Source organism: Gopherus flavomarginatus, chromosome 3, assembly GCF_025201925.1.
Source record: "Gopherus flavomarginatus isolate rGopFla2 chromosome 3, rGopFla2.mat.asm, whole genome shotgun sequence".
Lineage (NCBI taxonomy): Eukaryota > Metazoa > Chordata > Testudines > Testudinidae > Gopherus > Gopherus flavomarginatus.
In genome coordinates, this window is record NC_066619.1 from 255,064,714 (window position 1) to 255,090,644 (window position 25,931).

The 25,931-nt window shown below is 40.6% G+C and overlaps 1 protein-coding gene across 6 annotated transcripts in view; it reads left to right on the top strand.

The window, feature by feature from the left end:
• LDB2 (LIM domain binding 2) overlaps positions 1-25,931 on the top strand; it is a 513,042-nt gene that overhangs the window by 206,395 nt on the left and 280,716 nt on the right. For 2 of the 6 annotated variants that reach the window (XM_050947879.1, XM_050947881.1), the window contains exon 2: positions 24,436-24,511. In XM_050947879.1, coding sequence (XP_050803836.1) covers positions 24,436-24,511 — 76 coding nt within the window. Of the gene's footprint in view, positions 1-23,977; positions 24,512-25,931 lie in introns of those variants that run through there. The other 4 variants (XM_050947880.1, XM_050947882.1, XM_050947878.1 and 1 more) reach the window with 4 other exon arrangements.

Genomic DNA, 25,931 nt, shown 5'->3' on the forward strand with positions numbered 1-25,931 from the left:
GGAGCTCTCTGCAGCCACCAGGCTTTGCTGCTGTGTTTGTACTTCCATAATGTTGTTGAGAATACTGGAGTTTAATATCAACATGAACATTTAGAAAAATGCAATAACATTTAGATACAACTTGATTGCTGAAGGAGCAGACATATGAACATGAAAACTTGATATGTCTCACCTGAGGAAGTACCAGCTCTTCTGCTTCTCTTTGTTCATTTTATAAAAATGTCTCATATGCATTCTTTTGTCACCACAAGACAGAGGGATTGGCAGCCAGGCACTCCTCAGTATGTTAATTACCTAGGCTTTCCTGATGGTAAAAATCAGTAGGCTTCCTTGGCTTTTCCCTCCTTTTCTTTTTTCCTTCTCAAATCAGAACACAAGTCCACCCCAGCTACTGTAGTAATATTATCAGTCTGTGTATTAATACAATGTATTTGTTCATTCATAAACATTCATTTAATCACTGCTGTACTCACCTTCGTCCTGAATGTCTCTAACTGGATTTTGTGCCATTTAAGCAACATTTTTGCTTTGCAGAATTCCTGTGACATGACAAAAACCCTATTTATTTAAAACCTAATGTGGTACAACATCTTCCATCCCAAATATCAACTCTCACATAACATTGAGATGGCCATTCATTCTTTCCCTGGAGAAGTTCAGGGAAAAGGTGCAGTGTCCCTCTAAATCACAAATGAAATAAGTTTGTTGGTTCCAATAGTATTTCTCCTTGCAACCCCCCATGCATTTCAATGCATTCCATTAGTCATTGTTCAAATGAGGCTGTTCTCTGACCCCAGGGGGAGAGGAGGAGGGAGCTTGGGGTTTAAATGCATTTGTTGATCAGTACATAGAGGGACATTGTTCTTCATTTTTTGCATGTCCTGTTTTATGGGGGGGGGACGGGGGACGACAAACAAACCTAGTTTCCAGTATCACAATGTTTCAGTATTTGGTTACACTGTATGTTTGATGCAGCTAATTTAAATAAATGATTTTCACATATAAGCAATTAAACCTATAATTAGCACTGTTCGACTGAACTAATCCGCAAATATCCTAACACACGTTTATTTTTGCAGACATTTTTAAAGGGAGAGAATAAATATTTCAGAGGAATTGCAAGTAATGCCATATAAAACATAATGTATTTTAATTTCCATGAATCAAAGCAGCAACGACAAGAAGATAAAGCCCTATTTAGACCAATATTTTTCTTTCAGCTTTGCAGGGAATGTGAAATTATGCATGCTCCCTTCCTCTGAATTAAAAGGAAAGTCTGCAATAACCAAAAGCACCAAATCTGTTTAAAGTAAATGTTAAGCTTTTACACTACTGTGTTTTTAAAAATACCCCAAAGCCCTTTGATGAGATCGATTGGCTCACTGTATTTTGAAACGTGGACGCACATCTAATCCAGTGGTAGTAGAAGTGACTGAGTCATACCCCAAGAGTTTGCCTCTTACTGGCTGAATTTTAGCCTTTCTGCACAAGATAGAAAGTTATTAGGAGAAAATTGTTCTGGTGTCCACTGACAACAACATTCCTGATAAAAATCTTGTTCTGAGAGCAGTCTAACAAGATACATTTGTTGGCTGTTTTTGTTCCTTGGACTCATCTTCTAATTTTAGCTCTGTTGTTTTACTGCTGTATATTTACATTTAGAGCCAGACATGATCTATGTGTGTTCATGTGGGGTTTGGGAGGGATGGGGAGAGGGAAAGGTGGGAGGGGAAAGGAGGATAAAGTTTACATGACAGCCTCTTTTTTTCTGCAGTTAAAATCCAGAGGGAAAAATCCTCAGCTATTTTTGTGTCAAAAGCTGGAACTGGTCAATTACCTGTTTGTGCCACATTGAAATGTGTTCATAGGAGTCCCTCATAATAAAAAATGTGTAATTTTATTAGATTTTGATACATCTGTTTATCAGCTCTGAAATCAGTAGATTTTACAGCACTACTTAGGAACATGGGAATAACATCATATTGATGTTTTATCATTTTGTTTCTAAAACTATATTCAGTGTGTTTCTAGAATAGACAATGTAACTCAGTCTGGCAGCGCTCAGGCCATTCAGTTCTATTGAGGGCCCACAGCAGTCCCTTCACACAAGTCTCTGGGGAAGAGGATTCACAACTAACTTCCCTCTGACCAAGTGCCCAAGCAGGTTACTCACTCCTAATTCCACTTCATTTAAGGTTGGGAGACAGGTTCCTTCTTTCCAAGGCTTCCCAACTATTTTTTCCACGGGATCTCTGCCTTATTCAATGCCTTGAATGCTCAAAGAAAGAATCACTTTTTTTTAAGTGTTTGAAGCTGCTTTTTGTGCTGGCCCCACATTTTTTTGTTGCAGAAGTTGGAAGATGTGTATGAATGAGGGAGAGGGTTGGAGGAGAAAAGAAGATGGTATTGTGGTGAAGGTAGTTCACTGAGACATAGGAGACCTGGAACTTGGTTTTCTCTCAGTGTCTGCTGCACATGTCCTACGTGATGTTTCCCAAAAGGGTGATTATTAACCGTGTATCCTCATTTTCTGGGTACCCAACTTCAGACACCTGGGGCCTGATTTTTAGAAGTGTTCAACATTCTCACTGCTGCTGAAATCCACAGGGGCTGCAGATACTCACCATATCTGAAAAATCAGGCCCTAAGTATCTCATATTTGTGAAAACTTGCAAATTTTAGCCTTAATCTCCCTGAGCCTCAGTCCCCCATCTGTAAAATGGGGATAATTATACTTTGGTACCTCAGCACAGACTTGTAAGGGTTTCTTTGTGGGATCTAGATGCTATGTTGTTGAGTTCACTAGAACAACCTATGAGGAAATTGGTAATTCTGTATCCAGTGCGGGTTTGGTTGATGTTCAGTGAATAAGGCATAACAGGGCTAGTATGTCTCAAAAATTGTCTGAGAGATTCCCAGTTATGCATGTCCCCTCCTGAGCATCTGCTTCTACTTCCAGTCATCAGTGGGAGGGTAGGGGAGTCACTCTTAGCCACATATCCTGTACATAGTTAGACTGCTGGGTATTGCTTTAAAATTCTAAACCACAGAGACATGAGGAGTCTTTCAGAACTCAAACCATATAAGTCCTGCCCTAGAGCATATAGCTCTCACCCTCTCCATAGCCACAAAGCTATGGCTAGAACAGTGCTATATATACAGTCACTTAAGTGAAATCTCCATGTCCATTGTCTGATTGGGGACCATGCTTTAGGTCAGGGGTTCTCAAACTAGGGGTTGTGACCCCTGGGGGAGAGGGGTCCTGAGCAGTCAGACTCCACCCCCAAACCCTGCTTCGCCTCCAGCATTTATAATCATGTTAAATATAAAAACTGTTTTTAATTTATAAAGGGGGTCATACTCAGAGGCTTGCTAAGTAAAAGGGGTCACCAATACAAAAGTTGGAGAACCACTGCTCTAGATGGAGTCTTTATGGTCAGGGAGCATGTTATGTGGAAGGCAGAGGGAAAACTGAAGGACCCTAATAACTATCTTTTTAATGTAGTTTTTGTATGTAATTATATACATATATTATCAAATATTGGTTGTATTGATTGTGTATATATTCCAATAAACAAATCTTTGGTAACCATTAAGGTTGCTTAGGTGAAAAACCTCCAAATGCAATCTCTTAAAAGTCAAGAAATATCCAGTTAAAGTAGATTTCTTTAACGTATCTAATTCCCACAAATCATATTAACTATCATTCTGTCAGAGTCCAACTATCTGAACTACAGTGTGAAAATCTTCCTTATCACAAATTTTCTACTTAGTGTCCTGTTTGGTCCAGAAGTTCTAAATTCTACTTTAAAGAAATGGTATTTTCAAAACCACATTATTGTTCCTATTCATTAATTCCATCGGAGCGCTAAAAACCATTAACAGCTATATTTTGGGGTGGGTATGTTGTATACCACAGTTTGATTTTGATAATTACATTTCAGTACTGTCAGCATGCTTCAGTATATTTCATTGCTCTGTATCCACACCCACAAAAACAGAATGAAACTATGCAATTCTGAAGAGTTCACAGACAAATTGAATAAGTAACTTTAATTGCCTAACTTTTTTACTTTGATTTTTTTGAAGGTAGGGGTTTTATATGTAATATAGGTTATAATTAGATGTTAAAGGCTTTCGCTAATACCTTCAGAAACTGAAGAGAGAGAGAGAGAGGCAAGATAGCTAACCAGAAGCCTGTAAGCACAGCATGACCCTGAAAAAAGCTAGAGAGAGAGAGCTTTTGGGTCTGGTGTTGGATAAAGAGGTTTGGTAAGGTAAGGTGAGAAAATGCTCCTTTTGTTCCAATTCCTTCTGGATTCAGAGAGACGGGACTTTGTATGTTTATTGTATATAAACAAGATTGCATCACAGAAAATGCCTGGCTCCATCAATTTCTACTTCCAGCTGGAACATCCCTGGGTCCCAAGCTTTGACTAGCCTCTCAGGTTGAAAAGGAACAACAGTGTAATAGAACCAACATTTTTTTTAAATGGCTGCTTAAAGTTAAGCTCCTAAATCTATATTTAGATGTGTATGAGAGGCTTGATTTTGAAAGGTGTTTAGCATTTAGAGCTGAATAAAAAACGGGTTGTTAAATACAGGCTGTCTGTAGGATCCCTGCCTGATTTGCTGTAGAAAGTTGGGAAAATAAAAGTACTAATTTAGTTTCAAAATTGTAAAAATGAACAAAATGTGTGACTTTTAGATACTATGCATGTAAAATGGTAACACTACGTACAGCATGTCTGCATCACACAGCACGGCAGCTGTTCTTCTAGTTATTAGCTGGAGAAGCTCCTAGCGAACAAAAACTGCACTGTACGATTTTTCCTTTTTGGTTTCATATAACATATTGACCTCTGCAACCTAAGTAAATCCAAACCCTTCAGCATGACCATAGAAGCCACCCTTTGCAGACATTTGCCCTGCAGTGGATTGGAGACAGCTGATACAGAGGGATATGGGATCAGAAGAAATTGATATTGGGAGCTAAATTTGTGTCCATATCCCCAGATTGCATAGCTTACAAATGTAATGGCATTGTGACCTTAGCCACTGGCATGTAAACTGGGGTTGATTTGCAACAGTCAGCAGAAAAATGCTTTAGGCCCCTGAGTTGTTATAGCTTTTTAAAGTTATCCAATATAATGTGCTTTTATTGATTTGATGCTGAAATTACCATTTGAGTTTGGTGTTCATTGTAAACCCTAGTTTTCAGCAACGAAAAGGAAACCTGAAAAGGCTGGACTGTGGATTCTGGTACCCATTCAAAACTTTGGATGGTTGTTTGAAGCTCATTAGAACTTTTGGAATCTCATTCTGCATATTAGTTCTGGGAATTTTTTGAAAACAAGTTTTTTGTGTGACTTCTGCAGCTTCCAATTCTGGTCCAAGACAGAGGTAGAACTAAAGTTTAAAATTTGAGTTGCAACATTTCAGAACCTGGGCATAGGTGGAGCTTGAGTCAAGGTCTGTTCCAAAAATGGGGGAAGGTACAATGATGGGATGGATCTAATTTTCTCTCTATCAATTCACCCAGCCCTCTTATTCAGTAGCAGTGGAGTTTCATATCCTATTTGACTGAAACGTGGTGTTACAATTGCTAGAATAAATACATATTTGAATGAAAAATGATTTAAATCTAGATGGTCAGATTTTGATCCCAGTTTCTCTAGGAATTCTCTGACTTCAGCAACCTTATTCCAGACTTACACATGTATATCTGACATCAAAATTTGATCCAAAGGTGTTTGTATAGTGATGCTTTAATATAAAATAGCAATAATATGCCCTAAAATTCTTTCTTCCCTTTTCCCTCTGCCAAAATAAATAAATATCTCTCCCCCTTTCCCCAGAGCATAAAGTCTTTTTGACTGTCTAGATTAATTTAAATATAATACCCCCACACTGATCTCATGTCTCTCCCACCCTGCTGGTTTCCAACAGGCTCCCTCTTACCTTTGCTGATCTCTCACAAAATCCTTGGCAGAGCATCAGCAGCTCTGATCATTTCCTCTGGGCTGGTTGCCATTGCCATATTTTATATACTTCAGGGTTTCCATGGGGTTGCAGATGCACAATGCATCATTGGAATGTTATGACCAAACAAGGCTTGAGCACTGCAATTTACCCAGCATTTTGCCAGACCTGCTGTGAGACCCTCTCATGCGCTTAGGGTGGGGAGAGATAAGCAAAGGTTTGTAGTAGGTTGAGAGAGAGTGCTGGAAGCAGGACAGACCTTGGGTGGGGGAAAGAACAAAGTGTTGTATAAGGGGGAAAATACATAGCGTGGCCGGTGAGGGATTAGTAATTGCATTGGAAAATATCTAAAATAGAAAGAGATAAGAATGCAATTGATTTGATTCGGGATGTGATGTATCAGGTAAGGAACAGATTATAGCTGGAGAGAGAGGAAGAAAGGTGAGGGATGGATAGAGCAGAGAGGAGAAGGCTATAGTTGGAGTGGGAGAAAGACACGGTAGAGAGAGGCTGTAGAGAGGGTTGATGGTGAGGAGGAGACTTTACATAGGATAAAGTGAAATAAGCATCTGTGCTTGTAGAGGTTTAACTGAACTGGACTGTACCTCAACCCTTTTGGGAACAGTCCTCCCCTAATTATAATGCCATTAGTATGTGAGATTATGATGCAAAAGCAATGTACTACAAGTGTCAGTGAGCACATTACTATGCTTCTATGATGTTATGATATGAAAAGAGAAAATTATTTCAGTGCAATATTTCTATGGTTGTTCCTCTGTGATGTTGACAGTAGGTCATGTTACATTATATGTCTGACATACATTCCCAGCCCCACACAAAAATAATTCATTAATTTAGATTTAAGGCTCCTAGACTGCATACTGTAAGAAGCTAAGAACCAGCAAGTTAAGTCACTCAGCACCCTCTCTATGTTCCATACATTAGTCCCCTCCTTAGGCTCAGTTAACCCCCTTTAATCACCTACAAGTGATATCTCAATGAACACAGTCCGGGAAGAATGGCTGTGGGGGAAGGACTGAGCTAAAGGTCAGAGAATGCAAGTGGAACTGTTGGCAGAGGAGAAAGTCTTCGTTACCCACCTCCAAGCTGTCCAAGGCTAAGTGGGAGGTCCTAGCCTTCTGCAGCAGAAGTTCATGTCTGATGGACTTGCTCATGGCTTTACCTTTAGTCCAGTGGCTCTCAACCTTTCCAGATGACTGTATCCTGTTCAGGAGTCTGATTTGTCTTGTGTACCCCTAAGTTTCACCTCTTTTAAAAACTACTTCCTTCCAAAATCAGACATAAAAATACAAAACGTCACACCATTCTATTACTGACAAATCGCTTACTTTCTCATTTTTTACCATATAATTATAAAGTAAATCAATTAGAATATAAATATTGTACTTACATTTCAGTGTATAGTATACAGAGCCGTATAAACAAGTCATTATTGGTATAACATTTTAGTTTATACTGACTTGGCCTGTGCTTTTTATGTAGCCTGTTGTAGAACTAGCCAAGGTCTCTAGATGAATTGATGGACCCCCTGGAAGACCTCAGCATACCCCCAGGGGTGCACATACCCCAGGTTGAGACCACTGCTCTAGGGGACCACAGGAAGTTCACTAGAGGGAACCTGGCTTTAGTTCTGCCTCTCAGGACTGCAAACAGTATTGCCAGCCACAAACATTTGAAGATGGTGAATCAGACCCCCCAAATCATGAGATTTAAAAAGAAAGTGGATTCTTTATATTTTGCCTTCTGACATTTGAGCCTTTAGGGTGCACTTAGGTCATTTTTTCAAGCTTTTCTATGAAGGTTAGACGTTTTTTAAAATGAAAGCTGAGAGTCTAACATAATCACATAACTCTATGGACTGGGGCTTTAAGGAAAAACATCAGATAGTGCACGACTCATGATAAAATTGCAACAGCTGGCAACTCCCCTCCGTTCTTCTTGCCTCTTATTAGTGATAGAGGCTGGAAGATGATGAGAGAGAGGGGATGGGGATGTAGAGATTTTGAACTGAAAATACTTCAGGAGCAAAAGTATGAGCTTTAACTTATGGGTGCCTGACAACTTGGGCTTTCCACCCTTCCTGCCCTTTGAACACTTTTTGTTAATAGGGGCTATAAGGGTCATAGGAGCAGGGAGAATTGTTATGGGAGATACAAACACCTATACAAGCTGTCTGCTGTAGCTTTGGAAAATCAGGCCACGTCCAGACTAGAAATTAAAATCGATTTTAGATACGCAACTTCAGCTACGTGAATAACGTAGCTGAAGTCGAATTTCTAAAATCGAGATACTCACCAGTCTGGACGGGGCGGCATCGATGTCCGCGGCTCTCCGCGTCGATTCCGGAACTCCGTTCGGATTGATGGAGTTCCGGAATCGATGTAAGCGCGCTCGGGGATCGATACACCGCGTCCAGACTAGACGCGATATATCGATCCCCGAGCAATCGATTTTAACCCGCCGATGCCGCGGGTTAGTCTGGACGAGGGCTCAGTTCCATAAGTTTTCCTACTGTCTCCATTCGTCTGAATAAGGAAATCACTGTGAGCTTTAATTTTAATATTTCAAAAGTAGCCACTGTTTGAGATTTTGTCAGGGTGTGTAGGAGGTTTGGAGTCCCTGGGGATCAGGGTTGTTTAGCTAGGGAGAAACCAATAAATAAAATTAAAAATGAAAGATTGGTCCAGGCAAGGTTTTTTCAAGGGAACATTAAAAAATGTTTTCTCTGTAAAAGTTAGTAAGTATGGAGACTAAATGTGGGATTAAAAAGCCCAGACAAAAACACTTTGATTTTAGATGGGACTTGTGTTCCTGAGTCACTTACACACTTAGAAATCCTATCCTAAATTCACTTAATCGAAGTGTGAAATGGGAGGATTTTGGACCTGCTGTAAGGGCAAGTCTCAATACAACTTTAACTGTGGACATACCGTTACCTCCTCTGTTCTAGCTGCTGTATAGCATATATTTATATAATGATGTCTAAATATATATCTATATAAAAGAAAAACACCATAAACTATAGGAAAAAAGTGAAGGTTGCACTGAAGAGTGAAGAAAATATTTGTTGCTTATCCTGTTAATGTAAAATTGCATTCCGGTTTGTTTGTTTGTTTTTATTAATAAACTTTGTAACTGGTTTAAGACCTGTCCCTTGATTCTCTCCCAAAACTTTCCCCTATCCCCCAAACCATTCAAGGTTTAAATTTAAAACTACAGAATAAATCACATTCTTGAATAAAATTGCAGAACTGTAACTCAGTCCTAGAATTAAAGTGTTGCATCGCATATGTTCCTGTATCAGGTGGTCTCAAAAGAGTGGGAAGTGTTGTGCTGTAGTTTCTAGTTAAGCTACAGAAAGGTTGAGCTATGGGTCCTGCGGCAGCTTTGACGACTACTTTTGCTTTTATAAGTTAAAACAAAGGCCTTACTGTTACTGTAATTTCTTTTCATTGTTGTTGTCCCCTCTGCCGTTCTCTTTATGGGAATCGCATCTCCGGTCTGGTTTAGTATGATCCAGTACTGAAATCTGGGCGATACTTATCAGGACTCTTGCTCTAAAAAGACATGAATGAGGCACTAGTCTGTGCCAGTTATCTGGGCATGCTATCACTTTGGAGAGGATGTAACAGAGACACTGCATTGTTTGGATAGAGGTAATTGGAATGTCATTTCCTAGTGTAAGCAAAATATATACCAAATATAATATGCAGTCTAGAGAAAACAAGGCTTTATTAGCTATATATTTTGCTTTGAGTCTGTTTTGCTGTGTAAAACATCATCCAAGAAAAGAAGAGATCCACAGGCAGCCTTCTGCCCTTATGAGATGGAACATATCACTCCTGCAACATAATCAGACTCCAAAAGTGGAAAGCCTGGTTATCTCAGTCCTATCTCAGCAGCTGTACAAGATCTTGCCAGCACCAATGCAATCTAGCTCATACACTAAGCTTTCACCTACTGTTATAAGCTGAAAGTTGAGCATTGAATGAGGCCTTCAACAGGTAAATTGGCACTGGAGTGGCATGGTGTTGGTATGTAGACAATGATTTTAGTAATTATTCATTTATTGTGTGATGTCATGATTAATCAATATGTTATATCATATATATTTATTGTATATTAATTAGAGTTAATTTGTAGGATTATTAAAGTATAAGATTGATCAGTATTTAGAGGAACTAAGTATTAGACATGAGTAAAACAAGCTGAAATGCAATAACCTGTAGGACTTTAGCTTAGCTACCTTAGGCGTTGGAGACAAGAAATGATGACATAAGTGGCCGGAAAATAACCTGATGCCTAAGATTATGGGAATAGAGGCTCCAACTGGTAAGATTGTGAAAAATTACCCAGAAGATTGTTAGATCATAAAAATACTGTAAAGGCGCATCTGTTTCTGACGTGTATCTTAACCACAGGATACAGGTTGTGTGTCAGTGCTAATGAGAATAAAGAGAATGTATACAGTCTGCAGAAAATTGGGTTCCCTTAAGTATCCAGGGGACAAAGACCAATAAGAGAAAAGAAGGTTGACACTTTTGTGGACATGTGCAGAATGTAGGTATAGACAGAATCACATTATAAAAAGGGGATGCCCAGAATGGGAAAACTGAGCTCCCTATGGGAGACTCCAGCAGGAACCATCCCTCTACTGATGATCAAGCCATGAGAGACCCATCAAACCCTAACACTGTTGTTAAGTATGTGAGTATAACTATATTTATAACTTGTGCATAGGTCTGTGTAGAATTTCTATAGGCATCTGTAATCATAACTTTAACTGTAACTTTAATAAAACTTGTAAAACAGTGTAGCGTAGACCTTGTACTTGTGAATGTCTGTATGGTCACTACCTTTGTCTTCGTGTTTCTAGAGACTCTAATTCTGAAGCAAGTAGCAGAGGTGACTTTCACTCTGTTAAACTGGAAACTGTAGCCGCCAGAGCTGAACCCACGGTGGTGTAAGACTACATTACAAAATTCACTTTAAATAAAATAAAAGGCTACAAGAAGGAATACTGAACATTCTTAGGTGAAAATTCGGCCAAAGTTTTCACATATGGATCCCTAGCCATAGTGATCTTCTTCTTATCTCACACGTCAGCTCCCTTCCCCCTGAATGCCTGTTACGTTTCGGTTATAATCAGGCTGTGCCTTCTCATATTTGGGAAGGATGAATAGGTGAAAGGATTGCTTAAACTGTGCCTATGAGTTAGGTTATATCTTTGGTATAAGTGTATGGAATGAAGTAGATTTTGTTAGTTCCTGCTCAGGACTGAGGAAAGCTCAAGAACTTTGTGGCTGGGCTGAGAGATTGCAAGGGGCACACGTTCTAGAAAGCTGCCCATTAAAGTTGAGTGATTATGCCACCTGCATTTTGCTTCTGTGCTTGCTTTAACATGTTCAGATTCCCCGTAAGGGAAATTGATGTGCCAGAGTAAACTTGGATTTCCCTGGTCCTCGGTTCTGTGCTGATTTACCTGACTTCCATCTTTTGGCTGGAAGCTCAGTCTCTTGAACTATTCAGTTTCCTTTGCCTCCTCCACCACCTGTCTGGCTTCTCTGCCCATGTGCCAATATTAAAAACAGCAAAACTTCCCTTTTTGTCTGGTGCTGCAGGCTGTTCACTTCCTCAGCTGCTGGGTGAGGTTGCAGGAGGCCAGTGACTGCAATTCCCTCCTCTCGGTCTCTTCGCTGCCTGACTGCTCAGCATTCACTACAGTCTGCAAGCTTTACCTTAGGGGAGAAGCCAGTGAAACTAAGCAAGTTGAACAGCCACTCAGAAAAGGGTGGAGGAGTCTCAACTGGTTCAGTAATACCAAGCAACAACACCACCAGTGACATCAACCCTGAACCCAACTTCTTGACCCTGGTGCAATCAAGCTCTCGGTGGGGGGGGCGGGGAGGGGTGGAAGCAGAGAGGTCTGTTCTGGGGGAGGGATGGAGCCCCATGCCGGGGAGAGAAGGAGAGAAGAGACAGGTGAGGATGCTGTGAAGGAAGGTGCAAAGAGAAGGTGAGAACATTGAAGTAGTTGGAAGAGACGGGGGTAAGGTGGGGAATGGGGTAGGAGAGATATCCCTTAGAACAAGAGAGAGTGAGTCAGTCCCTGAAGATGCTGAAGTTTGGAGAACAGGCCTGACGGCTACTCTGAGAGTCAAAACGCAGCAAATGCCTGTGCGTGCATACAATACATACATTAAATATTAGGCTTTTTATCAGTCCAATGTAGGCAGGCTGGCTCTGCAAAAGGGCAAATGTTCTGGGTAAAATGATGATCCCATTGTAGTCAATGGCAAAACTCCCATTAATTTCAATGGGGCCAGCATTTCACCGTTTACCCATTCTCCACTCCTTTGTACCATGTGTAGCCACTTACCTTGCATAGTCATCTGCGACTTGGTAGCTTTTTATATCCACTTTACTCTCACATTACCCAGGGACAACCCAACAGGGAATCAGGCCTTTCTGAATATACTGCCATCCCAGAGTGGAACAATATAGTAAGGTGGCTGCGGTCTTGGTCAGCTCACTGAGAACAGAACTGAGGCTTCCAGAGCTTAAAACATAAAACTCCACATCTTGAGCTTAAGAGCCATACTGTAGCTGAGAGCCGTAACAGACCCATGTTTTCTGTTCATCTGTCACAGAGGGGGATGTGTAATGCACACTGAATAGTGGGTTACAACAGCTTCATTGGAGAGGAGATAACTTAATCTATCAGTATTTTTAGACGACCCATCGTAGTAGCACCTCAGTCATTATCATTTATTCCAATTTGCATCTGTCCTATTTTTCTTCCCTGCCCTACTTGCAGTAGGTTTCTGCACATGTACAATCTATGTAAACCTGACAGTTTGCCTATTCAGAAATCGGTAGGCTCACTGAAGGCTTTCATCAGTTGAGCGTTCATCAATTTACATAGCAAAATTTCAACTTCCTTTCTGTTATCATATCAACAAAGGCCTTGTCTACATAGGGGAATTAAAAAAATAAATCCCACTGATGCTATCACTGGTTCACAGGTATTTCTAGCGCAGACATGCCCAACGAGGGCTGGATTAAGGCATAGGAATGGACCTACGGCCCCAACTCTTGAAGTCATGTAATGGTATCAGAATCTCATCTAAGAATATTTTGTGTGTTTCTAGCAATAATGTATGTGAAAAGAACCCTTGTAATGTGACCGGAATGTAACTGATATAGCTAAGTCTGCCTGAATCTACAGAAAGCCTGAAACAATAACTTGAGAGGTGTGAGCTATTTCATTCTTTGTAATGCATTGTTAACTCTGAAATCCATTCCTTTATGCAGGCCCCTATTTATTTTTTCTTCCTCTTTACAAAAGTTTCTTGCACTGTTTTAATGGTAAGAGAACGTAATCCTTAATAACGGAAAAATCTCATTCATACCAATAGAAATTAAAGTGCACGCTAGATGAGCCAGGCATACGTTTTGTAACGATTTAGCTATTTTTCTGTTCACAAATTGTTTGTGAATTTTATTGTTTGTGCAATTTATTTTGAATATATTCACTGTTTAAAATGCTTTAATTTATGCAACTTTCAGCTTCTGGATTATTTATAAACTGTTTGCAAGTAGCTAATCTCACCTGTGTAACCTATCTCCTATCACTGTAGTAACTGATGGCAGTATTCAATATTGAAACAGTTAACATTCAATATTTGAGCTGGGCAACTGGCTAGCTACTATAGGTAAAGTGGCAATGTTTCTGTTTCCTGACTGGATGTCCTAACCTTTACAGACTTCTTAAATTATAAGCAAATTTCCTGTAGCCATGAAACACACTTCACTTTGTGATTGTATGAATGTTCTTAGTAAACTAATTTTGGACCTGTAGCTGAAATTCATTTAATAAAAAATAGGGCTGTCAAGCGATTAAAAAAATTAATTGCCATTAATCGTGTGATTAATCGTGTTGTTAAACAATAGCAGAATATCATTTATATAAATATTTTGGACGTTTTCTACATTTTCAAATATATCGATTTCAGTTACAACACAGAATACAAAGTGTACAGAGTTAACATATTTATTTTGTATTATAAATAGTAGCACTGTAAACATAAAAGAAATAGTATTTTTCAATTAACTTAATACAAGTACTGTAGTGCAATCTCTTTATCATGAGTTGAACTTAAAAATGTAAAGTTATATACAAAAAACCTGAAATCAAAAATAAAACAATGTAAAAATTTAGAGCCTACAAGTCCACTCAGTCCTACTGCTTGTTCAGCCAATCACTCAGACAAACAAGTCTGTTTACATTTGTAGGAGATAATGCTGCCTACTTCTTGTTTACAATGTCACTTGAAAGTGAGAACAGACATTTGCATGGCACTGTTGTAGCTGGCATTGTAAGATATTTATGTGCCAGATGTGCTAAAGATTCATATGTCCCTTCATGCTTCAACCACTACTCCAGATGACATGTGTCCATGCTGATGATGGGTTCTGCTCGATAACAATCCAAAGCAGTACAGACCAATGCATGTTCCTTTTCATCATCTGAGTCAGCTGTCACCAGCAGAAGGTTGATTTTTGTTTTTGCTGGTTTGGGTTCTGTAGTTTCCGCGTAAGAGTGTTGCTCTTTTAAGACTTTTGAAAGCATGCTCCACACCCTGTCCCTCTCAGATTTTGGAAGGCACTTTCAGATTCTTAACTCTTGGGTTGAGTCCTGTAGCTATCTTTAGAAATCTCACTTTGGTACCTTCTTTGCATTTTGTCAAATCTGCAGTGAAAGTGTTCTTATAACCAACAACATGCTGGGTCATCATCCGAGAGTGTTATAACATGAAATATATGGCAGAATGTGAGTAAAACACAGAGCAGGAGACACATAATTCTCCTCCAAGCAGTTCAGTCATAAATTTAATTAATACATTATTTTTTTAATGAGCATCATCAGCATGGAAACATGTCCTCTGGAATGGTAGCCAAAGCATGAAGAGGCATACGAATGTTTAGCATATCTGGCACGTAAATACCTTGCTACAAAAGTGCCATGCAAATGTCTATTCTCACTTTCAGGTGACATTGTAAATAGGAAGAGGGATGCATTATCTCCCCTAAATGTAAACAAACTTGTTTCTCTTAGCAATTGGCTGCATAAGAAGTAGGACTGAGTGGACTTGTAAAAGCAGCAAAGAATCCTGTGGCACCTTATAGACTAACAGACGTTTTGGAGCATGAGCTTTCGTGGGTGAATACCCACTTCGACAGATGCATGTAGTGGAAATTTCCAGGGGCAGGTATATATATGCAGGCAAGCCAGAGATAATGAGGTAGTCCAATCAGGGAGGATGAGGCCCTGTTCTAGCAGTTGAGGTGTGAAAACCAAGGGAGGAGAAACTGGTTTTGTAATTAGCAAGCCATTCACAGTCTTTGTTTAATCCTGAGCTGATGGTGTCAAATTTGCAGATGAACTGAAGCTCAGCAGTTTCTCTTTGAAGTCTGGTCCTGAAGTTTTTTTTGCTGCAGGATGGCCACCCTAAGGTCTGCTATAGTGTGGCCAGGGAGGTTGAAGTGTTCTCCTACAGGTTTTTGTATATTGCCATTCCTAATATCTGATTTGTGTCCATTTATCCTTTTCTGTAGCGACTGTCCAGTTTGGCCAATGTACATAGCAGAGGGGCATTGCTGACATATGATGGCGTATATTACATTGGTGGACGTGCAGGTGAATGAACCGGTGATGGTGTGGCTGATCTGGTTAGGTCCTGTGATGGTGTCGCTGGTGTAGATATATGGGCAGAGTTGGCATCAAGGTTTGTTGCATGGATTGGTTCCTGAGATAGAGTTACTATGGTGCGGTGTGCAGTTACTGGTGAGTATATGCTTCAGGTTGGCAGGTTGCCTGTGGGCGAGAACTGGCCTGCCACCCAAGGCCTGTGAAAGTGTGGGATCATTGTCCAGGATGGGTTGTAGATCCCTGATGATGCATTGGAGAGGTTTTAGCTGGGGACTGTATGTGATGGCCAGTGGAGTCCTGTTGGTTTCTTTCTTGGGTTTGTCTTGCAGTAGGAGGCTTCTGGGTACACGTCTGGCTCTGTTGATCTGTTTCCTTATTTCCTCGTGCGGGTGTTGTAGTTTTGAGAATGCTTGGTGGAGATTTTGTAGGTGTTGGTCTCTGTCTGAGGGGTTAGAGCAGATGTGGTTGTACCTCAGTGCTTGGCTGTAGACAGTGGATCGTGTGATGTGCCCGGGATGGAAGCTGAAGGCATGAAGGTAGGCGTAGCGGTCGGTAGGTTTTCGGTATAGGGTGGTGTTAATGTGACCATCACTTATTTGCACCTTGGTATCTAGGAAGTGGACCTCCCGTGTAGATTGGTCCAGGCTGAGGTTGATAGTGGGGTGGAAGCTGTTGAAATCGTGGTGGAATTTTTCCAGAGTCTTCTTCCCTTGGGTCCAGATGATGAAGATGTCATCAATGTAGCTTAGGTAGAGAAGGGGCATGAGTGGACGAGAGCTGAGGAAGCGTTGTTCCAGGTCGGCCATAAAAATATTGGCATATTGTGGGGCCATGCGGCTGCCCATAGCGGTGCCACTGATCTGGAGATATATATTGTCATCAAATTTGAAATAGTTGTGTGTGAGGATAAAGGCACAGAGCTCAGCAGCCAGTTGTGCTGTGGCATCATCAGGGATGCTGTTCCTGACAGCTTGTATTCCATCTGTGTGTGGGATGTTCATGTAGAGAGCCTCTACATCCATGGTGGCTAGGATGGTGTTTTCTGGAAGGTCACCAATGCATTGTAGTTTCCTCAGGAAATCAGTGGTGTCACGGAGATAGCTGGGAGTACTCGTGGCATAGGGTCTGAGTAGAGAGTCCACATATCCAGACAGTCCTTCAGTGAGAGTGCCAATGCCCGAGATGATGGGGCGTCCAGGATTTCCGGGTTTGTGGATCTTGGGTAGTAGATAGAATAACCCTGGTCGGGACTCTAATGGTATGTTGATTTGTTCCGGTGTTACTGTAGGGAGTGTCCTGAGTAGATGTTGCAGTTTCTTAGTGTATGCCTCAGTGGGATCTGAGGGAAGTGGCCTGTGGAATTTGGTGTTGGAGAGTTGTCTGGCAGCCTCCTTTTGGTAGTCAGACGTGTTCATGATGACAACAGCACCTCCTTTATCAGCTTCTTTGATGATAATGTCTGGGTGGTTTCTGAGGCTGTGGATGGCATTGCGTTCTGCACGACTTAGGTTATGAGGCAAGCGATGTTGTTTTTCCACAATTTCTGCCTGTGCACGTCGGCGGAAGCATTCAATGTATAGGTCCAGACTGTCATTTTGACCTTCAGGAGGAGTCCATGTGGAGTTCTTCTTCTTGTGCTGTTGGTGGGAGGGTACCTGTGTATCAGTGCGCTGTTCAGTGTTGTCCTGAAAGTATTCTTTGAGTCGGAGACGGTGAAAGTAGGCTTCCAGATCGCCGCAGAACTGTATCATGTTGGTGGGGGTGGCAGGGCAGAAAGAGAGTCCCCGAGATAGGACAGACTTTTCTTCTGGGCTGAGTGTGTAGTTGGATAGATTGACGATATTGCTGGGTGGGTTGGGGGTACCACGGTTGTGGCCCCATGAGGCAGGTAGGAGTTTAGACAGTTTACAGTCCTTTTTCCTTTGTAGAGAGGTGAAGTGAGTAATGTAGATCTCCTGTCTTATTGTAGTGAAGTCCGTTTGTATGGAAGTTTGGTTATTAATGAGAGTCTCCAGGTTGGAGAGCTCTTTTTTGATGTTTTCCTGTTTGCTGTATAGGATACTGATCAGGTGGTTCCTCAGTTTCTTTGATAGCATATGACATAATCTCTCACTGTGGTCTGTGTAGTATGTAGATAGCAGTGGATTTTTTACCTTTAGTCCATTTGGTATGATGTCCATCCGTTTGCATTTGGAAAGGAAGACGATATCTGTCTGTATTTGTGCAAATTTCTTCATAAGGTTGATGGATTTCCACTCCATACAGCTAAATGCAGTGCATTGCATGATGTCAAGTATCAGAGGGGTAGCCGTGTTAGTCTGGATCTGTAAAAGCAGCAAAGAATCCTGTGGCACCTTATAGACTAACAGACGTTTTGGAGCATGAGCTTTCGTGGGTGAATACCCACTTCGTCAGATGCATGTAGTGGAAATTTCCAGGGGCAGACTGGACTCTAAAGTTTTACATTGTTTTAGAGTTTGGTTATGTAACAAAAAAAATTACATTTGTAAGTTGTGCTTTCACGATAAAGAGATTGTACTATGAGGTGAATTGAAAAACACTATTTCTTTTATCATTTTTACATAGCAAATATTTGTAATAAAAATATTAAGTGAGCACTGTACACTTTGTATTCTGTGTTGTAATTGAAAGTGAAATATATTTGAGAATGTAGAAAAACATCCAAAATATTTAATAAATTTCAATTGGTATTCTATTGTTTAACAGTGCAATTGCAACTGCGATTAACCACAATTAATTTTTTAAATTGTGATTCATTTTTTTTAGTTAATCGCATGAGTTAACTGCAATTAACTGACAGCCCTAATAAAAATAATTCGCCACCGTTTCTTTTCTTGTGGGAAAGACTTACACTTTTATATAAAACAAAAGAAAAGTGGAACAGGTCACTTTGGTTCAGTCCTTCCTGTAAATTAATATTCACAAGACTTCTGTTTTCAGGTACCCGTAGTTACCCTATCTTCATTTGGCATACATCTTTAGCTAAAGGAGAACAGCCCTTGTTCCTCCTTCCTTCAGTTAGAAACCACCTTAAATAAACTTCGTGTTCTAACAAACTGACTTGTTTGCTGCATACCAAGCAGAGATACATCAGTGATCAGACTTATTTACAATTCTGTCACTTTGCTATGTTACTACCAACCAGTTATTTAAAAAAAAACAAATTAGTGCAACCTTTAGAGCTACTTAGATAGTCAGGTCTTGAAGGCAGGGACACTGTATACTGACCTGTGCAGTGCAAGGTAATGACTATTAATTTCAAAAGTCTAGTTGTGGTATGGAAGGTGTGTCTATGTGTGGTGTAGAACAGCTCCTGTTCCACTGCAGTCTATGCAGGAACATGATCAGCAACTGGCAGGGTAGAAACATAACTCCCCCAGGCTTCTAATAATAGCAACAACCAGAAGGCTGCAAAAGACCACGTGTGAGAGCACAAACGTCAAGGATGGATGAATGAACTGTTCCCGTTCACCCCTTCTCTCTCCAGGTTTTCGTCCTGAAGAAAGTTCTTCCTTGATGCCTCTTGGCCAATGTATCAATTGTTATATTGTAATAAATCTTGGATACTATGCAGTTGTCATCACATTGCACAACAAAGACTACTCTGAACTTTTGGCGGCACTGAGGAATATAACTGAGACCCTCAAACTTCAAAAAACACAGGTTTCTACTGTTTAAACTAAAGGAAAAGATAGGGGCTATGACATACAGTGGAGCAGTTCTGATTCCATCCAGCAGAGGGCACTAGTACACATACACACTAGTCAGCTTATTGCTATACTATGGCTCCTCTGAATATTTGAAATCCATTGTTTAGTTTATCAGTACACTTTCCCTAGCAAACAAGAAAGGTGCCTTTGTCCCCTCTTGCCAGCTTTTACAATTCTCATCTTTTACACAAATCAGTTTTTTTTTTCAGGCCATGCCTATATCTCAGTAAATCTGGGGCCTCTCTTACTTCAGTATTATTTCCTTTCTTGCATTAATTTAACTTTCACACTTCTGCTTTTTAAGCATCTAATTGGTTGAGGTAACTTTAACTCTTCAGTATGTCGTAATGGAGACAAATCTCAATTCTAGACACTTTGAAAGTAGATGGCGCTCTGCCCTCTGGCCTGGGGATGGATGGGGACACACCCACCCACACCCACACCCTCATACTGTGAGTTGGCTCTCTTTCAATCACATACATTTACATGCAGATGTTCATCTTCAGGATTGGGGAAACTGGCTGCTTTCTTCCTCATGTCTGCCTATGCCCTCTCTCTGCTGCAGAAAACCCATTTTCCAGATTAAGGAGTGTCACTGAACTTCCCCTAACTGTCAGTCATTCACAGATCTGCAGAACTTTTAAAGAGACAAGATCTGAGCATATACCTCTCCAAATTGACCTTCAGTCCCAGTAACTCTATTTTTTCTTCATTTTGTGTTTTAATTTACTGGTTCAAGCATGATGTTAGTCAGGATGAGAACATACAAGTGGAAAAGCTATGAGAGGTTGTAGGTGGCAGACAACCAGCCTGGGATTTAATTGCTACTCGTGGATTATGGGGTTTTATAATCTATCAATAAATCAGTAGGTGGTATGAAAAATTACACATTGCTGCCCATCATTAGAGCTCTATGCATAAGCTCTCTCCCTGTTAAGGTTCTCAGTAAAGCAAAACATGATACTTATTCATCTTCCATATTTTTTTGCAGAAACAAAAAAAATTTAAAATGGTCTTTTTATTGCAAAATGCAATTTTGTGAAATGATGAATTTTGGACTGGGCAGAAATTCCTCAAAATGGATACATTTTGCCCCTTGTGTGAAGTTCAGTCTTTAAACCATGAAATGTAGTGCACGCTTGTCAGTGGAGCTGGCAATTTTTTTTAATTTATTTTTTGTTCTGGACTTAATTTGCAAATAAAGTGCAGTTCTATTTAGGAGAAACATCTGAAGGGCAGGTTAAAAAACCTCCAGCTCAGAATGTGGTGAAGATCCTATGTGTTGGTCAATTTGACATGAAAATTGTGGAGAAACATGACAGAGTTTCAATTAGCTGAGGGTTTTGTTTACATGGGGTTTGTTAAACAGGTTTTCCTACAGAAGGGGAAAATCAGTTGTGTATGTAAATGGTTGAAGAGCTAAAACTGTTATTTTTTCTGGACATCTGTGTCACCCTGGTTTTAGGCTCTGGGTAAAGTTGTTGGGATTTGCTACAATACAATATAGATAGCTAGAAAAGTACAGTAGAACCTCAAAGATACGAACACCAGAGTTACGGACTTACTGTTCAACTGGACACCCTGTGGAACCAGAAGTAATCAATCAGGCAGCAGTGGAGACAAAAAAACAAAACAAAACCAAAAAATCAACCGGCAAGTATTGTTCTGCCTCGGAGCTTTAGCCCTGGGGCTTAGGGCTTCAGTGGGGGAAGAAGGGGGTTGGGGCTGCAGCCACAGGGTGTGTGTGTGGGGGGGGCTGAGGGTCAGACCTCTGGGTGGGAGGGGAGGGGCTTCTGACCCTTGGGACTACTGGGGCTCAGGGCTTTAGATCAGGGGGAGCACCGGGGCTCGAGGCTTCAGCCCCACGACTCCGTTCCCGGTTTCAGCCCCACGGGGGGTGCCGGGGTTTTAGCTACGAGGCGAGCACCAGTTTCAGCCCCAGCATTCCCCCCATAGCTAAAGCCATGAACCCCGGTGTGCCCCCCCTCACTGAAACTGGGAGTGGAGCTGTAGGGAGCCCTGAGCTCTGGTGCCCCCTGCAGGGCAGCAGCCAAAAACAGAGCTGGAGGGCTGAAGTCCTGAGCCCTATCACTTTCCTCAGGTTTAAAGCCCTGAGCCCCCCGACCTGGAGCCCTGCCTCTCCTCCCCTTTCCCCCACCTTCCCCATGGCTGCAGCCCCAACCACCCAGTGTCTGAAGTCTGTAATGTCTTATTCAGAATTATGGAACATTTCAGAGTTACGAATAGCCTCCATTCCCAAGGTGTTCCTAACTCTGAGGTTCTACTGTAGTTAAAAACCCTGTATCATGGCTGCATCCACTTTATACATTTACCACACTTACTTGGGCTTGTCTACATGGTGTGCTACTATGCACTAGAGGGATGTACATTCTAGTACTCACTAGCATGTGGTGTGCTAACTGGTCCATGTGGACCCTGCTGGTGTGCACTGAAAATTCCCTAGTGCACATTAACGTAGTGCTGTTTGAAATGGGACTATATCAGTGTGCACTAGGGAAGTTTTAGTGTGTGCCAGCAGTGTGCACATGGGCCAGTTAGCGCACAACATACTAGTGCACACTAGAATTTACACCCTTTTAGTACAGACTAGTACACTGTGTAGACAAGCCCTTAGTTGTGTACCAGTTGAATGTTATATGGTAACGTCACTGTCATTGTAACACCATTGAATCAGACTTTGTATAACATCAGTATGGGCCTTGCCAGTTGATCAGCATTTTCTGGCAATTATATCACAGATACAATATAGATATGTAGTGAATATTAAGAGGGAGTAAAATACCTATTGTCTCCATATATTGTCTGCCAGTCCTTATACATAGTAACAGAAAGTTTGTGGGAATCCACAAACCAACTCAATAGGCAACATGTTATAGAATATCACAAAATGTATGGGAAATTTTCTGCTAATGATGTATTCAAGCTGATTCCTATCTCATCTCTCCTTGACCGATAATAATCTGAAACTTTTGTAATTAATCTTGTAAAAGCAGCAAAGAGTCCTGTGGCACCTTATAGACTAACAGACATATAGGAGCATGAGCTTTCGTGGGTGAATACCCACATGCATGCATCCGACGAAGTAGGTATTCACCCACGAAAGCTCATGCTCCTATATGTCTGTTAGTCTATAAGGTGCCACAGGACTGCTTGCTGCTTTTACAGATCCCTAACACGGCTACCCCTCTGATAATTAATCCTGAAACTGAGGTTCACTGACAAAAGTTGGCGAAGTATAGTCGATGTCAAAGTTCTAGTGAACCTAGGACCAGTTGATAGCATTGGATGAAGCTAAAATATTTCCCATGGTTATAAACAGGAAACCTGCCAAAATGTGACTGCTTGTGCCTCAGTTTCCCCATTTGTGAAATGGGGGGATAATACTACTTACCTGTCTTGGCAAAGCACTGAAAGATGTATGCATGAAAAGCAGTATGAAAATGCTCATATTGTCATTAACTTTTTCACATAGGTAAATCCATACCTGGTTTAACGCCACTGACTTGAATGAAATTACACCAGAAATTAATTCAGCCCTGTTTATTATAATTTTTACAATTTTTCTGTGCTGTAAATCTGCATGGTACTTTACAGAAATATAAAAAGATACAGTCCTTGCCTTAACAAGCTTTTTACAGGGGTATTAAAAACTTCCCTCCCAAAAACTTTTAATCTCCCATGTAGTAGATTAACCCATTTCAGTTTTCTATATATTAAACGCTTTTTAATCCACACACTACAGGTTCCAGAACTTTCGTATGAATTTAATAGATAGATTTCACCTTCACTTTTAAGTGGTGATTTCCACCCCTTCCCCATGGGCAGTTTTGGATTTCTTCCATTTATAATATACTGTAATTGGTCAAACATTTATGTACTTAAACAGTCTTGGAAAATATCTGGATCTATTATTTTTAAATGATCCATTAGATTATCTATAATAATTTATTGCTTAACAGTTTTTTTCAGCAGTTATTTTATATAGTCCCCTCCCCTTTAAATACTCTCTGCCCCTCCCCCCCCCAGTTCTTTGCTTTTTGTATCTTTCTGGGAGGTTTATGTTATTAGCATTTGAGTGTTCTCTGTTGCATGAAGTGTATTACTGAGATTATTTCTCTGTGCAAATTCTCTCTCCACAATATTTTTTAGTCTCTGATGAAACAGTGAGCAAAACCCCCTTACAATCCTTTAACTGTTGATTTGAAATGTGAAAACAAAAAACGTGCAGAAGAGTAAGAGGCTGTTGAAACCACTGTAGATAAACACAAACACTTGGAACTGCCAGATCTCTAGTCTCCTAGAAGTGACTCACCGGGCTCCAAATGCATGTTGTTGTTGTGGCCTTTGTTTATGTATTTTGTAGTCATCACATTTCTGATATTATACAAATGTGGTCTTCTGAGAGGGTGATTGGCTCAGGCAGCAGTTAAACCACCTATATGCTAACAAGCCTTTGCTACCAGGTTCCTAAGGGGTCCTGGCTGGGAAAAATTAAAACCAAACCTTAGACCTCTGTCAGACTGAGAAGAAAATTATATTTTTGAACTAGTCTACAGTGTGGACAGGAAATGACCCCTTCACAAACTGCTTCTTTAAAAACAAGCAGTGGTGCCTGAAGCTATCCAGTCTCTCTCTGGAGCCTGTGCTCTCTCTCTCTCTCTCTCGCTCTCCCCCCCTTCTCTCTCTCTCTCTCCTCTCTCTCTCTGTCTCCTGCTATAGAAGAGCTCCAACAGCAGTTTCCAGCCAGTGTGTTCTCTCTCTCTGTGTGTGTGCGTCTGTCTGTGTGTATGTGTGTCTCTGTGTGTGCCTGCCTGCCTGCTGCTACTTTGTACTGTGAAGAACACACAGCCCATGTGCTCTGTATGGATGTTGATGATACTCTGTGTAGCTTGATTCTCTGCAAGCAGGCAAGATGTCCAGCACACCACATGACCCTTTCTATTCTTCTCCTTTTGGCCCATTTTATAGGAGACACTCACCATACATGGTGCAACCAGAGTACCGAATCTATGAAATGAACAAGAGGCTGCAGTCTCGTACAGAGGTAAGTCCCTCAGCCTTGTTTTACTGTGCATGGACTGTGATAGGTTTCAGGCTGAATTCCGTCTGAAGCGTCCCATTAGACAGCACAATATACACAGGAATGAACACCCTAATTAATTTAGTAGTTTAATTGGGTAATCCTCATTATATTTTCATGCAAAGCAACTCTTTGAGTAGACACCAGCTTGGGGTGAAATCTTGAAATTACAGTACAGCACTTCAGGTTTGATGCCATTCTGAGGAAAATTTCTTTTCCTTAGGTGTTTGCTCAGGATGTGTCCTGTTGGCATTTACAGCTATAATATTGCAAAGTATTCCTTAATCAACTGCACTAAACTAATGCTTCTCCTTTGCAGAGGAGTGAACCACAACCCTGCATTTGTTTTTCAAAGTCTTAACATTAAATATGAAAGATAGCAGCAAACAGAAGCAGAGTTTTAAAAAACTTATTCCAGACCTGCCCTTAAAGAACACATGTGCGTAACAAACAGATACTGAAATTTGTGCATGCTTAGAAAATAGTTGCCTTTAGCAAGACAAACGATCAGTTCATGACTTTTATCATGTACTTGTCAGTTTACCTGGAAATGTACTGTTTGTAATACTCTGTGTAGTCTGCTACTGCTTTGTACATACATGGAGAGCAGCTCCCTTCAAGAAAATGCTAAATGAAAAGAAGTAGTAGAAATACTTTTCATACTTTTTGATTTAAAAATCTTGGGCTGCCACTTGCAATTTAAATATTTAATGAAGCAAGACTTTTGGTCTATTGGAGTGAAAAGTGTGTGGACTAGATCAGGCTGCATTTCTGCCCATGTGTCTGTGCAGGACACATGCTTCCTGCTGCAGTTTTTCCAGAGTAGTTTACTGTGGATGCACTGAAAACACTTTAAGAAGTATACATCTTGTAGAATGAATAGCCTTCTGTAGAGTTCAAGTGTCCGGTGAATTTGTGTCGAGCCCCAGAGAAGGATTGTGGTGGATTTTAAGATGAATCTATTTGTTGTACTGTAATTCTTTAAGGGAACACGAGGTTATCATAAAATAAAACACACATGCCTGAATTGTCAGCTAACCCATAGAGAATTCATGACGTTTAATGTATATGATACAGCTAACAAGATGTGACCTGCTTTCTGGTTGGTTAACTGCTGGAGAGTGACTGATTTCCTAACGTCGCTGTTTTCTAAACATATTATTGGTCTGTATATGTTAAATATAGTTGATAGTAGCTGAAAATTTAAAGAAGCTCATTGCTTCCATAGTCATGTAAAGAATTCTCAGTTTTGCCTCAGGTCATTAGCTGCTGGCAGTGACTGATACTTGGGTGTGGAAGGTGTTGTGTTTTGTTTGTTTTTTTTCAGCTCTGTGATTACATTCCTATACAAATTAGTGTAACAATTATAGTCTTACAAATGAGC